This window comes from Manis javanica, chromosome 11 (genome assembly GCF_040802235.1).
Source record: "Manis javanica isolate MJ-LG chromosome 11, MJ_LKY, whole genome shotgun sequence".
NCBI lineage: Eukaryota > Metazoa > Chordata > Mammalia > Pholidota > Manidae > Manis > Manis javanica.
Genome location: NC_133166.1, coordinates 100,708,345 through 100,724,592, shown reverse-complemented (window position 1 = coordinate 100,724,592; position 16,248 = coordinate 100,708,345). Strand labels below are relative to the sequence as shown.

At 39.1% G+C, this 16,248-nt stretch overlaps 1 protein-coding gene across 2 annotated transcripts in view; it reads left to right on the top strand.

Annotated features, from left to right (window-relative positions):
* The window catches only part of CR1 (complement C3b/C4b receptor 1 (Knops blood group)), a 130,022-nt gene that overhangs the window by 42,118 nt on the left and 71,656 nt on the right, over positions 1-16,248 (top strand). For both annotated transcript variants that reach the window (XM_073216999.1, XM_073216998.1), the window contains exons 16-20: positions 685-770; positions 4,167-4,394; positions 6,354-6,533; positions 7,116-7,215; positions 15,229-15,314. In XM_073216999.1, coding sequence (XP_073073100.1) covers positions 685-770; positions 4,167-4,394; positions 6,354-6,533; positions 7,116-7,215; positions 15,229-15,314 — 680 coding nt within the window. The remainder of the gene's footprint in view (positions 1-684; positions 771-4,166; positions 4,395-6,353; positions 6,534-7,115; positions 7,216-15,228; positions 15,315-16,248) is intronic.

Sequence of the window (16,248 nt, the reverse complement as noted above, 5' to 3'; positions counted from 1 at the left end):
AGTTGTTCTCAACATAGTCCAAGGACTCCTTCAGGCATCGAGTACCAGTCAACCCAAAAAGGCTTGGAGGCAGTTCAGGAGGCCACCGCTCTGACAATTAACCAGATGTTTTGGCATGATTGTCTTCTGAAGAATCCTCTCTTCTCACCTTTCCTTTTTCTCAGAAAACTTGGCTATTCTCTTTAATAATCCAGAACTGCCATAGGTCTCATTCAGGAACATTCCAAAAGCACTGGCAAAAAGAACAGCCTCTGATATCTTTCCTCATGTTCTCTGATTTGCCAACTTAAAGCAGGAGTTGTTTTCTTCCTGGTGCACTGAGAGGGGAAAATGCTGCATTTTGCATCAGACAACAAAGTTTCTCCTAGTGACAGAAAGGGAGCAGTCAGAGAGCAGCCAGGCAAGGATGTCCTCCTGAAGGTCCAGGACCAGACCCAATAACTGCCTGTCTGTTCTGTCTCCCTTCTTCAGTTCAGGCCTGTCTGACTCCTGGCCTTTGTTCTCACTGCAAGCTACAATCTTTCACACTGTTTGGGGTCCTGAGCCTCCGCCAGCTGAAACTGCAAGTGAGCTGAGCTTTTTCACCTGCGATTAACTTGGAACTTGCATTGTATTTTAGCAATAGGGAAGAAGCTGAGACCTGCCCATGATTGGTGGTCACTAACTACTGCTTTTGTTCCTTAGGTTCCATTTGAAAGGAAATTCTGCTAGTTACTGTATCTTGGTTGGAATGAAGCGCCTTTGGAGTAACAGCGTTCCTGTGTGTGAACGTGCGTACAGGGAGGATCTATCTGTTCAAGTTTGCATTTTCTTCAGTTTCTTCAGGGTTTTTTGTTTTTTTCTTGATGTGTTTTGCCCCATGAAGTTATCTAACCTCTGTCCCTCTGTTTATTCATTTCTGATAGACACATTTCTGTGGTAGAATAGGCATGTTTTGGAGGGTTTATGACCATCACATGTTTGGGGTGCCATGCTATGAATATTTATAAGGATACAAAGTGTGATAAATGGGCAGAAATGCTTCATAGATGGGGAAACATTTATGACCTGAAGCTTTGTCAAGTTTCCCTTTTTTCCCGTCAAAAATAATAGTCAAACTTGAGCTTTTCTACATCTTCCTCAGTCATCTATTTATTCATATACTCGTTCTTTCAGTGAAATTTTGAAGCATCTCAGTCTTCCAGACAATAAGAGTATGCCTGTAAATTAGACAGACTAGGTCCCTACTCCCATGCTGTTTATACTTTTATGCAAAGAGAAAAGACAAAAATAAGAAAAAGTAAATAAGCAAACACATAAATAGACTGTTATTAAGAAAAAAAACAGGACAACACAATAAGATAGTCATATGAAGGGGCATAAAGAATGCCAGGAAAAGTATAGATTTTTCCATTTAAAATAAGGTGATTAAGGAAGTCTTCACTGAGAAAGTAACATTTGAGCATTAATCAAAATTAGTTGACTACGCATGTGCATAAACAGAGGGCGAACTTTATGTGAAGGTGCAGCAGAAAGTACAAAGGCCGAGGGCAGAAATGTGCCTGGCATTTCCTTGGAAGCCAGTATGACTGGTGTGGAATGAGCAGTGTAGGAGCAATGGGAGCTGATAAAAGACAAGTAACTCTGAATCCTGTAAGGACTTAGGTTTTCACTCTGAACAAGATGGAAAGCCATTGGAGTATTATTAATAGAAAAGTAACATGATCTAACTTATTTTTAATGCTGTCAACCTGGCTACTCTAAAAAGAGCTGAGTTGAAAGGCGGATATCTTGGATGGAGATTCCCCAGAAAACAGTGCCAGAGGCAAAGCTTAAGTTATAATGTTTTATTGGAGGGCACAGTCCCAGGCTGGCAAGAGTGAGGAGGAACAGACACAGAGGCAGGGAGAGAATAAAGGAGATAAATAAAAGATATTCTGTTCCTGAGGTGGCCGTAGCTTCTCGAGAAGAGCAGCTGGTTGTTTGGTCATATAGGATGTCCCTGGATAGGCCCTGTGAAACCAGAACTATCCATTAGAAACAGGAAGAGCCAGCACTTTATCTGCTGGGTCTTTCCTGTCCCCTGTCTCCTATTTACCCTGAGGTTATTAAGCCCCTGGCTTCTGTATTGTATTATCTCATCCCTCTGGTCAAACTTGGGGGACCTGTTGCATTGGACTTGACCTGAGCCTAAAAGAAAGAGCCAGAGAAGCCATGGGTGCAGTCATGCCTTGGCCGTGGGGTCTTCTGTGAGCAAGGGGACAGCAGAGGCTGCGCAGGAGCCGTCTCTCACCCTTGGGGAGGCTGAGGCAGTCAGTGCTGCCAAATGAGGCACAAGTGGAATCCATCACACTCTTGATTCACAAAGCAGCTGAGGGCCCGAAAGGCAGATCTAGCCAAGTACATGTGAGGATACTGCTGTGGATACAAGCTAAGGGGCCTACTGCAAGGATCTTACCAAAGATGCTGGCCCCGGATAGCAGTGGGAGGTGCGATAAGGAGTGCCCAGATTCTGGGTGTCGTCTGAAGGCAGCAGGGACGTGTTTTGCTGATGGTTTAGGTACCGAGTTTAAAATAGTGATTAAATGAGACCATCTAGGGAATGAATGGGGCCAGAGAATGGATGCTGAGCCTTATAAATCCAACATCAAGACGTTGGAAGGATGGGAAGGAATCAGCAAAGGAGGTTAAGAAGCAGCAGCCAGTGTGCGGAAAAGAAAAACCGCGAGATGAGGTATCTTGGAAGGCAAGGCGAGAAATTCTTCTCAGGAGATGAGACTAAGCAACTGTGTCAAACTCCACAGAGAGATCAAATAAAATGAGGATGGGAAATTATCCTTACGTTTGGTGACTTAGAGGTCATGAATGACCCTGACAAAAGTTCGGTACCACTGTGGGGGCAAAGGCCTGCCTGGAATGAGTTTACGGGACAGCGAAGGAGTGACAGGTTCCAGACAACATCTTAGAGGAGCTCCAAGGTAGAGGGAATCGAGACATGGGAACCGTAGCTACAGAGAGAAGTTGGATTGAAGGAGGTACTTTTTGTTTTTAAGATGACAGAAATTTAGTGCGCCATATACAGAAACACAATTAACACATCCAATCTGTCCATTTTCTTCTTCTCTAACTCAAGCAAGATATGGCTTCAACTTCAGATCATCGCTGTGGGAAAAGGGCATGTTTATAATAGAATTTTTTTTACTGAATACTTTGTTTTAAAATTATTTGGACATTCTGTACTGATTTATGTAATGAAACTTGATGATTACGTCTTTCACATTTGGAAGTCAGCTACTTGAAAATCTTAACTTTCCTGGAACATAGTGAAGAAACATGAAAGAAAAAAAAGAAAGAAAACTCTCATGAACTCAGAGATACACCTGAGATCACGTACTAGAGTGAACATATTGGTGGAGCTATTCTATCCTTTGATTAGTTCTTTTAAACTATAGTCTTTTCCTTAATATAAACCAAATCAGAAGGAACTTCTCTAAATAGACACACTCAAAAGGAGACGTGTGTTTCTTCAATGAGAAAAAAATTGTCAAAACCAATAAGCATCTCAAAAGTAATAACATTTCTGAGCCCTCTGGACCATGCACAGGAGTATGGAGGATGTTTCATTTCATTGTGACAGCATTACTATAACCATTTCATTTTCGAGAATAGCAGCTTCAAGCCATCAAGAAGAGATTAAATCATTGACAGAAAAAATAGTAAATACATAATATATTTTGAAAGATTTCCTAGGTTGAGGATCCTTGATGTTAAGAGATCTTGTCAATCTCGTGCTTAAAATACTACTTGATATGCCATAGGTGCTCAAAATATTACTTTTGGATTAATGGATGATTTTTTTTTATTAATGGGTGGTTTCCTTAGCAATGTGGTTAAGAAGATTTTTGTTTATTTTAAAGGAATTGAGTTCTGAGTTATCCAGAAGTCTTAACTCTGAAGAGTTCAGGTTGCTGAAGTCCCTTTTGCACTTCTGTAATAAAATCCGACTTAGATGTCTCATGTAACTGCACCTCAGCAGAGCCCTAACTTATAGATTTTGTCCCCTCCCTAAGAGTTTAATTGCTGTTTAATTGGCAGCACAGTCACAGCATCCCATAACTGTAGAATCCACCTAGATTAAAACTTAAACATTTTCATGTAATTTACAGTTCTTGTTGTGTTTTTTCTAGAAATCTTTTGTCCAAATCCTCCAGCTATCCTTCATGGGAACCACACAGGAACTTCTCTGGGACGCATTCCCTACGGAAAGGAAATCACTTACACGTGTGACCCCCACCCAGACAGAGGGAGGCCCTTCACCCTCCTGGGAGAGAGCACCCTCCGCTGCATGAGCGACGGCCAAGGGAACGGGATTTGGAGTGGCCCCGCCCCTCGCTGTGCGCTTTCTGGTCCTGCTGGTCAGTACCCACTTCCACATACCCTGACTGGGCTCAGGACATCTGAACCAGATCCTTCATATTTGTATAGTAAGATTATGGTGTTTGCTTGTGAGTTTAGCTGTGCTGTAAGTGGAAGTGTTAAAATTACAGGCTCTAGGTAAAACTGATGTTCAGCAGCGCCAAGCCATGTTTGAACAGGTAAGATGCTAACAACTCTTCTTGCTGGTGGAAGAGGAGAAAGGGAAGCGTGGAGGGAAGGCAGTAAGCACAAACTGTGCAATCAGGAGAAAATAGTCGTTGGGGAGGACATGGAAACAGCTGCTTATGCACTCTAACCAATGTCAGGATGACTGATACACCGTCTCCACAATCTAATAGGCATGCAAAGGATAGAACTGGCAACACGGGTACTATTTAGCTAAGGCTTTAGCTGGTCCTACGCTGAATAGGTTAAGTAACCAAAAGGCTCTCCTTACCTTTGTAGCTTTGACCTGACTCAAATTCCCTCTTTTGTCAGCTTTCCTCTGGGGCCCACTGAATCCTTTTCCCTGAACTCTTCTACTCTAGGAATGAGGCAAAGCCAGAAAAGATCCGATCAAGGGAAAGGATATAAAAAGGAGGAGCCTATTTCTTCCTAAGGACTGGAGAAGGTTTCTTCGTTCTTGAAAGCCCAACTTTAGATCTCCCCAAGAGTGGAAGCTGGAGTAGCCTGGGGACAGGGCACCGGCTTTGGAGTACCAGGTCACGCACAGGGAAGCCCTAAGGCAGGGAAGCCCACGCAAAGGCTACCCATGAGGCATTTAACCTTTGCTCCCCCTTGCCCTCCAGCTGGCTGGTGTATATCAGAACCCAGTGAGATTGCTTTAAATGTAGATGCCTAAGCCCCTGGCCAGGCTTACTGAATGGGTAAATGGAAGCAGTCTCCTCCAAAAAGCAGGTAGTTGAGTTCAGATTTTATTTCAAAGTAGGCAGCACCCTCTCATAAAGAAGACGTAGCTTCTTAGAGGAAGTGGCTGGATGGCTTAGTCTGTTTTGTCCCTGTCCTTAAAAATGTCAGCTCAGCATCAGCATGAGAAAAGTAGTCTTATTTTCCTAGGGCTGCCGTAACACATCATGACAAACCAGGTGACTTAAAGCAACAGGTGTTTATTCTGTCACACACCTGGGACCCAGAAATCTAAAATCATGGTGTCAGCAGGGCTACACTTCTTTGCCTCTCCCAGCTCCTGGTGGTACCTGGCGTTTCGTCACTTGTGGACACATCACTCCAATCCCTGCCTCTGTCTTCACATGGCCTTCTCCTCTGTGTCTCTGTGTCTCAAATTACCCTCTCCTTTTCTTGTAAGGACATCACCAGCCATTGGATTGAACGCCCACACTGGTAATCTAAGATGATGTCATCTTGAGATCATTACCTTAAATATATCAGAAAAGACCCATGTTAAACCATGCAAACATCTTTAACTGAGATGAGCAAGTACTCTAGCTGAAGTTCTGGATGGATTTATCTTTTGGATGCAACATCATTGATCCCACTATAAGTGGTGGCTGCTAGTTAGCGACAGAGAGGCAGCTTATGGTGGAATAAATGGGAAGAATAAATGGAGAGAGATGGTAAAATATGTCTTGATATACATAAGTACATTAACACCAGTAAATGAGGATATGGATGGTAACTCCATATCCAGGCACTCTGATAGGAGACCTGACACACGCAACTATGAGCTAAAACTCTTGCACTGGTACAATATGAGCAGAAAGGCCAGAAAGGTGAATAATCTTCCAAGTAGCAAAAATTGTCTGATGACTAAATGCTGTTGGAAAACACCACCCTAAAGTAACTTCAAGGGAAAGGAAATCTTTTGCCATTACTATTAGTCTGTGTTTCTGTGATCCCATCTATCAGCTAACTGGAGAGAAAGAGATAGGGTGAAATCTTTCTGCTCGTTTTGATATTCCTGTGGTTTTGATCTCCAGGTTACTGTAAGGCCCCAGAACAGTTTCCATTTGCCAAGCCTACAACCCTGACTGATGAGTCTGAGTTTCCAATTGGGACATCTTTGAATTACGAATGTTCCCCTGGGTATTTTGAAAGTATGTTCTCCATCACCTGCTTAGAAAACTTGGTCTGGTCAAGAGCTGAGGATACCTGCAGAAGTGAGTAACCCCGTCCTGGGAGCTGTGTCATATATGTCAAAGACTGTGGGATCTGCTCTAATTTGTTCAAATTTTGAAGGTGAGACATCTGTTTGCTCCAAGTATTTAATGGAGGGTGGACTTATAGGTCATCCTTTCTTAAAGCTGGAGTTTCTGTACCTTGACTAAACATCCATTTTATGTTAATACTCCATTCCTTGGAGGTGGCCCTTGATGACTAAAACCATGAAATGAATCAAACAGGGGCACACAAAAGAAAATTACGTGAGTCATAGTGAACTGTGCTTAGCTAACTAAGATAGACTAGAAATCCCAAATTTTGAAGCCTTTGATTTAGGCTCATGGGACAAGAAAACGATTCTTTAGCCATAAATGACCTTTACTGGGAGATGGAAGGTAGTCTTTTAAAAATCAGTACCATGTGGCTGCTTGATTCTGAGGTTGTATGGTGAGTTTCCTCAAAGCGGTCCCTTCAGTGGAATATAAGTATGTATCGGCTGTTCAGTTCGCTACAGTCTGAATCATAAACACAAGGTAAATTGAACTCTACACCTAGTCCCAAATTCTGCTTCTTTTCCATAGGAAAATCATGTGGAACTCCTCTAGAACCCTTCAATGGCATGGTGCATATAAACACAGATACCCAATTTGGATCAACAGTTAATTATTCTTGTAATGAAGGGTGAGTTGGGGGTACTATCTCTGGAATGTGAGTTCCAGAACAGCAACGCCATAATATCCAGTCTTTGATAGGCACACTAGACTATTGCCACCTATTCTTCAAAAGTAAACAAAAGGACTTCTGGAGCAAGATGGTAGCTTACACATAGACATATTACCAAAGAAATATAAAGACAAAGAGCAATCTGTATCTGTTATAAATTAGGGGAGGGCCCTGAGCTCCTACCAAAGGTAGTATATGTGACACCTGGTAAGATATTCACTGGATGAAAAAAAAGTAAAGGCAAAAAAATGCTAGTTAACCATGCAAACCATGATCTCCTCAACTGAGATCAGCAGGTAGTATAGTGGAGCTGGAGGACTCTGAAGCTTGGGAGGGTACATCTTAAATGTGACAGCAGCTCTGGGAAATCTAAATATTAAAATGCACACAGTGTGGGGACATTCATGGAGTTCTTACTCTTGACTTTTCCTTGGGACAGGGAATCATGCTAGAAGCTGCTGCCTCAACTTGGAGCAACTAAAGCATGTTGTTGACATGTCCTAATTGTCAGTTGCCACAGTAAATTCAGAGAAAAAAAGACATCTATGTTAAATCTTCCCACAAAAACTACCCATGGTCATCCACTCCATCCTATTCCACCCCAGCTATTGTATTATGATCCAGGCATCCTGTGATTAAACTAGGATAAGTCAATATTCACCCTCTCTCACTTTGTCTGAACCTGGGAGATCTGAACAGCTTGCCACACAATCTCTTCTTACCTCCCAATGTGAAGAAGCCTAGACCTCCCCTGTGGTGAGCAAGCCAAACCACCGCCAAACAGAAGGAAAGATACAACAGTTGGAAAAAAAAGAGACCCATCTGAGAAGTCAGAGAAAATATTCCTCTACAAATCAGTATAGTCCAATAAACAAGGGACTAACCTCTAAAACAGGATATTAGAAATCTCTCACCTGTGTGTAACATAGAATCTACAAAACAGTAAGAAGCGTTTGTAAGATTTAATAACCTTATATCAGGAAAATTTATATATGGATAAAAAACACAGGAGGCAAAACAGCAACAATAATCAGGAGATAGAATCTTGAAAAAAGAAGAAGAGATCATTAGGAAACAGGATAAAATTCTCCAAAATTAACCAAGGACAAAAGTGGAAATTATACACACAAACACACACACACACACACAATTCTAGGTATGAGAAAAAAGAAGAAAGAAGTGAAGCATTTATTAGCAATAATGGATATAAAATCATAGATTTCTATCACTATAGCTAGGATGTTGGGGGTAAAGAAACTGTTTAATTTGTAATACATAGGGGATGAATAGATAACACATGTTCTTGACATAATCAATAAAAAGAAAATGACATTCTATGCTAGTATAAAATCAAAATAAGTACCTTCGAGATCACAGATACAATCAGAGAGTAAACCACTCTCTCCACATGATAAAAGAGGAAGGAGTAGGGGAAGGAAGAGCAAGGAAGCTCTCTGTCTCTTTTCTGAGAAACAGCATCAGCAGAACAGGATTGGAGTTGTTCCACTACGGTGCTGAGTTCCATCTCTTGGAATTATTAAATAAACCAAAGGGAAAGAATGATATAAGCAAGATTGAACCCATCCATTATGACAATAAATGTCAGTGGCTTAAATCCCCCTTTTGAAGGACAATGCCTGCTAAATATAGTCAATAAAAACTTGTAACTACAAGATATTTAAGACACATTCCTAAAAGAAAATGACCCAGAAAATTGATTTACAATGGCATAAAAATTACTTAGGCATAAATTTAACCAAGGAAAAAGAAGACTTATGCACTGAAAACTATAAAAACACTACCAAAAGAATTTAAAGAAGACTTAATAAACAGAAAGACATCCATTTTCATGGATTGGAAGATTGAATATTGTTAAGATAAAAATATTGCCCTAAGTAATATAGAGACTCAAAGGAATGCCTATCAAAATCCCAACAGTAGTTTTTGAAGAAATGGAAAAACCATTCTAAAATTTATATGGAATTTCAAAGGATATAGCCAAGCAATTTAGAAAAGAAGAAAGCCTGAGGACTCACACTTTCTGATTTCAAAACTTACTACAAAGTTACAGTCATTAAAACAGTGTTATTGGCATACAGTTAGACATACCACGGCAACAGAGTGATAGCCCAGAAATAAAGCCACACATTTTCAGTCAATTGATTTTCAACAAGGGTGCCAAGACCATTCACTGAGGAAAGAACAGTCTCTTCTACAAACAGTCCTGGGAAAACTGGATGTTCACATGTAAAAGAATGACATTAGACTCTTACCTTATACCATATAGATGAATTAACTCAAAATGGATCAAAGACCTGAAGAGTTAAAATTATAAAACTCTTAGAGAGAAGCATAGGGGAAAATCTTCATGACCTTGGATTTGGTGATGGTTGCTTCAATATGACACCAAATGTATAGACAACAAAAGAAAAAACAGAAAAATTGGATTTTTAAAATTTGAAACATTTTTGCATGAAGATACCTAAGTCCATTCAGGCTTGTATAACAAAATATCACATATGAGGTATCTTATGAATAACAGAAATTTATTTCTCACCATTCCAGAGGCTGAAAGTCTGATATTACAGAACCAGCGTGGTCTGTGAGGCCCCCTTCCAGGCTGCTCCTGTCTCATTGTGTCCTGATAGAGGGGCTAGGGAGCTCTGTGGGGTCTCTTTTATAAGAGCATTAATTCCCTTCGTGAAGACTTCATCCTCATGATCTAATCACCTCTCAAAGGTCCCATCTACTAATACCATCACCTGTGGAGGTTATGATTTCAACATATGAGTTTAGGGAGTCATAAACGTTCAGACCATAACAGACACTCTCAAGAGAGTGAAAAGGCAACCCATAGAAGGAGAAAAAATATTTGCAAATCATATATCTGACAAGTATTTAATATCTAGAATACATAAAGAGCACTTGCAACTCAACAATAAAAAGACAAACAACCCTATTTGAAAATGAACAAAAACTTGAGGAAACACTTCTCCAAAGAAGACATACAAGTAAATGGTCAATAAACACATGAAAAGATGCTCAACACATTAGTCACTTGGGAAATGCAAATCAAACACATTTCACACCTCCTAGGATGACTTTAATAAATTCTTTTTCTTTTTAAACAGAAAATAAAAAGTATTGGTGAGAATGTGGAGAAATTAGAACCCCTGTGCATTGCTGGTGGGAATGTAAAGTGGTGCAGCTGCCACTGAAATTGTAAGATATCTACACTATGAACTATTTTTCTGTAATCAAAAAAGAGTTAATTAGATGCTATATTCAGTGACCTGGATGGATGACCGCGATGTGACATTAATTGAGAAAACAATTTGCAAAGAAGCATGTGAAGTTTGTCCTCAATTTGTAAAAATAATAACAGATTTGGAGGAGATATTCTATATGCCTATATGTGTGTGAATGAGCTTAGAAAAAGTGGGGTTACCTGAGACAGGGTGGGAAAGACCAAAATATATATGGTATTCTAAGTGAATACATACATTGCAAAATTATGCTGTTAAATTACCGAAAAATAAAGTCAACTTTAAAAAAGCAAATAGTCAAGGAGCCGATGTTAACCTGGACAAATGAAAGATAGATTGTTTTGACCAAGGGACGGTGAACTCTTTCTGTCAAGACCCAGATAGTAAATATTTTCAGCTTTGTGGGCCATACAATCCCTATTGTAACTAACTCAGCTCTGCAAATGAAACAGACAATAGACAAATACATGTGTGGCTGGGTTCCACTAAGGCTTCATTTACAAATACAGGCTTGCAGGACCCATTGGCCCTGGTGAGAGATTTAGTTTGCCTAGCCCTGGTGAGAGAATGTGATGGTAAGCGTTAGTTTTCCTCAATTCCTGTTACTATTCAAAGTCCCAGAAGTTTTAAAAAGAAACAAGAAGATAGATTAGTAAGATTGTAATAGTGGTTGAAAAGTTCAGATTGGGTAAGTGAAGGTACAAAGAGTAAAATGCTGAGGAGTACAGCTGCCTCGGTACATGCGTGCCGAACTTTGTATCTTCCAGAGAATGTAAGCTTTCTCTCTGGGAACCGTTCATAAAAGTTGATACCACTGCACAGAGTGTACCTTGATAAATTTGAACATAGGAGAAATCAGAACAGTCATATATACTCTCACTATAATACAATCACTCAAGAATAAATTAAATTCAAAATTTTGGATCTTGTTCAAAGAAGAAACTAAAACAGGCATTGCACATTGCCTATAGAATATCAATAATGTATGATTATTGAGTGCATGTGCCCCAGCACTCTTCTGAGTGCCTTATATGATTAACTTACTTAATGTGGATATTACACATAACCCCATTTCACAGATGATAAAACTGAGATAGGCTAATATATTTACCCAAATTCACATTAAAGAGGTTGAGATTAGAATTTGAATATTGACAGTCTGCCTCAAAACCTGTTATAATAAATCTTACATTATTCAGATTCTTTATTATAAATGCTGATGCAAATATTATTCTTGAAAATCTCTGGGATGTTGATGCAAAAGTGTCCTTAGAGAAACAGTCAGTCCTTGTGTCATTTGACAAGAAAAGTTTCAAATAAATGAACAAAACATTTTAATAATTTTTAAATGACTAAGACCAAAAACATGAACATATAAAGGCAGCTGGACTAAGGAATTAAAGAAAAGAAATGAGCTTAAAAAGGGAAAAAGAAACAATAGAAATGCTAAGTAAATCCAAGATCAGGGTTTTTAAAGGGACCAAATAAACACAACTTGACCAACTATATTTTCACAGAATAACAAATCTGCAAATAAACACGAATGAGAAAGGTGATAGCACCATACATATTGGAGAGATTCAATACTTTATAAAAATATTAGATCCTCTCTATTGTAATGAAATTGAAAAAACCCATGAAATGTGTCATTTCAGAGAAAAAATACAGTTTATGAGGATGTGCTTAAAAATAAGTACAACTGATAAACCCATATCTGAATCTCGTTTTCACTCCTTTTGGATCTATATACCTAGAATTGCAATTGCTGGATCAGAGTAATTTTGTGTTTAAGTTTTGAGGAATCACTAAACTGTTTTCCACAATGGCTGTTAACATTTCACATTCCCACCAGCAATTACCATGGTTCCATTTTATCCACACCCTCACCAATACTAATGTTTACTATAACCATCCTACAAGGTGTGAAGCGGGTCTGATTTGCATTTCCCTGATAACTACTAATGTTTAGTGTCTTTTCATGTGTTTATTGACCATTTGTATCCTCTTTGGAGAAATGTCTGCTCAAATCCTTTGTCCATATTTCAATTCTTTGGTTATTTTTGTTGTTAAGTTACAGGAGTTCTTTATATATTCTGTATACTAAACCATGCTCAAATAATTGAGTTGCAATTATTTTCTCCCATTCTGTGGGTTACATTGATACTGTCTTTGATGTTGACAGGGGCTGCAGTCATCTGAAGGACTGATGAGGCTAAGAAATCCAAGAATTTGTAGTTGGGGTTGGTGAGACCAGATGGGAATCTGTACTTTTCACATGTGGATGGAATTGATGCTGATGTCCGACTTAACCAGCTCCCCCTTCTGAGGGTAACTGAGCTCAGATGACGTATTGGTTACTTGTGTATATTTTTAGATAAAAATGCTAAAAGCATTCAGAGAAAACACTAACTATGATGAGTGGAAGAATTATGGGCGGTGATTTTATCTTTGGGTTATTCATGACTTCTGAATGTATCTACAATGAATCTATATTAACTTTTATAACCCAATAGAATTCAATTTAAAATTTGTTTTTTAGAAAAAAGCCTGCTGCAGAAGCATATCATCATGAGCTTCTTTAAATAATCTGTAGCTATTGAATGTCTCCATAGATTTCTTCTACTCCAAAATAGTTTCAAGTGCATGAAAAAATAGGAAAGATAAAAATGGCACCATATCCCGGCCCTTAATTCTTCCAACCCTGACCTTACTAAATTGATTCTCCAGTGTCTCGATATGCTTCTCCACAGTGTGTGTATTTCTTATAGGGGAAGGAATCTTGGGGCTATTCTTGAACAATGGTTTAGCTTTGAGGCTACCCAAATTTCTAATGCCCAGGGAACCTAAGGAGTAGGCTTGAATAAAAGAACTTCAGAGAGATGGAAAATCAGGTCAGGAAAAATTACAACATAATTGCTATGGCTACATATTAGTGTCTTATAATGCCTTCAAAATTGCTCGCTGTTTTTTTACACCTATACATAGGCTGGAAGCTACTTCATATTGTTATTCCAATGCTGTAGCTTAGTTATCATCTGCACTTTAAAAGCAACCTCTATAAGGTCAAAAATCAGAAGGCATCCATAATTCTGTGCTTTTAAGGCAACTTTTAAATGTATAATAGGTGACAGGCAGAAAGAAACACAGTACATAATGGAGGGATTATTTTGTTTCCTTAGTCTAGTGGCTCTCAAATTATATCTTTGCAGAAATTTTGAAGGTTTAATATTTGTTGGCACACTTGAAAAGATATACAACTTAGCCAATAAAAAAACAAATTAGCATTGAGTAAAATTCAATCACTACCCAAATATAAAAGTAAGTTAATGCATCTACAAAAATATTCACTCTAATTACTATGCCCACATGGTTCTCATCATCTTTATGTCACCGTTTTGGGAAGAACTGGCATATCAGTTAGGATTAAATTAACACAGAAATGACAAGAAAAAAAAATAGCAGGAGCTTAAACAAGAAAGTAATTTACTGCTCTCTCAGGTTAAGAACCATGGGCAGTCCTCTGAAGAAACTGTAAAATTCACAAGTCATCTGGTGGTTCCATGATCCACACAAACCTGGGAGCGCTTCATTTAAGACTCCATCTCCACTCATGGTCCAAACTCCAGCCAGTGAAGGGGAAGATTGGAAGAAAGGAACACCATCCATCCCTTTAAGGACACTTTCCAGAAGTGACCCCTGGCACTCCGCTTCCTCCCTCTAGCAGAACTTAATCACTTGAATCAGGCTGTAAGGGAAGCTGAGAAATGAAGCCTTTATTGAAGACAGCCAGTGGTGTGGTGCAGTTGAAAATAAAGAGTTCTGTTATTAATGAAGAAGAGGAAAGTGAATTCTAGACACACCAGCAGTGTCTGCTACAGTTGGTGACTGCCCTGACCGTTGGTGACTGCCCTGACCACACGCCTTAGGTGGTCAGGAGGCAGGGTTCTTAGCTGGTCCAGTAACCACCTCACTGTGATATGACTTTGCAGTACACCTTTTACTTAATCAAGTTTAACCTTGCTAGACAGGGGATCACATGAACAACATAGCTGAGCATCCTTTGTGACATGTCTTGCAGTAACAGTAAGATACCTAATAAATAAAAATAATGATGAAATAAAAATGATGATGAAATGTTCCACGATTTGTGGCCTTCTTTGGATGATTTTCTGACACGGTGGATAAGTACATTTAAAGTGTGAAAATGATTAGCTGTTTCCTCTGGTTCTCATTTACTGAATCTTTAGGGTAAAGCCATCATTATTTCCTTCAATCAACAGATTTTTCTGGAGCACCCCATGTTTGAATATCTCTAAGCTAGGAGCTAAAGAGTGCAAATATTTCAATGAGACATCTTCCCCACTAATCAAGTTTATAATTTCCTTTCAGAAGTATACATACTTTTTTATGTAATATATAATATTGTATATATAACTCTTTAGCTTCCTTAAGGACAAGTACAAAATGTCCAATGACTAGCAAGGGAAGTATTGCATTGAGTTGTGAGGAAATAGGAGTGAAGATGGATGAAACAGGTAAGAATTTAAGTTTGTCCTTAGAAATAAAGAACTAATTAGAAGATAGAGACAAGGTCTCCCATGTTTTAATCTGTCCTGTGATTTGTAACATCGTCCTATTATTTTCTCATATGGTTTAAGCGGGGAATATGTGTAGCAAAAAACCATTTTTCATTCTGTGATTCTAGGTATCGACTCATCGGTTCCCCGACTGCTGCTTGTCTCCTCTCAGGCAATAACGTCACTTGGGATAAGGAGCTACCCATTTGTGAGAGTGAGTTGAAATATTTTCCCCCATAATTCCCTCCATGTGATCCATATTTGCCCCTGGAGTTACAGAAAAATAATCCAATCCATCTTGCACAGAGCAGTCTCTCAGACATTTGAAAACTGAAGTGTGTTATGTGGTTCTCCTGGTTTTTCTTTGCTTTAAGAGGTTTTTTATCTGAAACTGTGGACCTGAACTCAAGTAACAGAGCCCTTATTGCCTCCTTTAATAGTAAACTCTTTCCAGTATAAGGATCACTCTTCTAGCTACCGAATTTAAAAGAAATTAGAGAAAATTAAACTTGTCTCTGCAACCTTTTGACAGTACATTGTAAACCCAAGTAGGTTATTCCGCTTGTTACTTTTACTCTGAACAATGAAAGGAGATCTTGTAAGTCTCGGCAGTTTCTCCAAGCCTCTGGTCGTTCTGCTCTGCTGTATTCTTCCTTCAGATTCCTCCAGGCTCATGCCCTTACCGTGTATGCTCTTCATTAGCAGAACCTCCATCTCTTCAATGGGATATTGTAAAGTGAACCTCCAAACCTCTGAGGAACAGGGAAGAATGACTGATTGCAAACTGGTCAAGTGCTAAGGCTGTCATGAACCAGCATCCCACGCAGAACTGATGGCAATTAAAGTGGGCACACAATTCAAAAGGCTTTTGAGCAATACATGCAAAAGCCTTAATGCAAACACCCTTTGACCTAGTAATTCCATTTCCCAGAATTTATCCCAAGAAAATAATCATGGAATTTTCCCATGGGTTCGGTCCAAAGACACTCAGTGCAACAATACTAATGATAGTGAAAAAATGTTAAAAGTCTAAATGGTTTTAAAATATCTAATGGAAGACATAAGGCTTATTAAAAAGGCATGATATATTTTTAAGAAAGATAAAAGTATACCATGAAGAAGTAGAGATTGAGATTCTTTATCCAAGT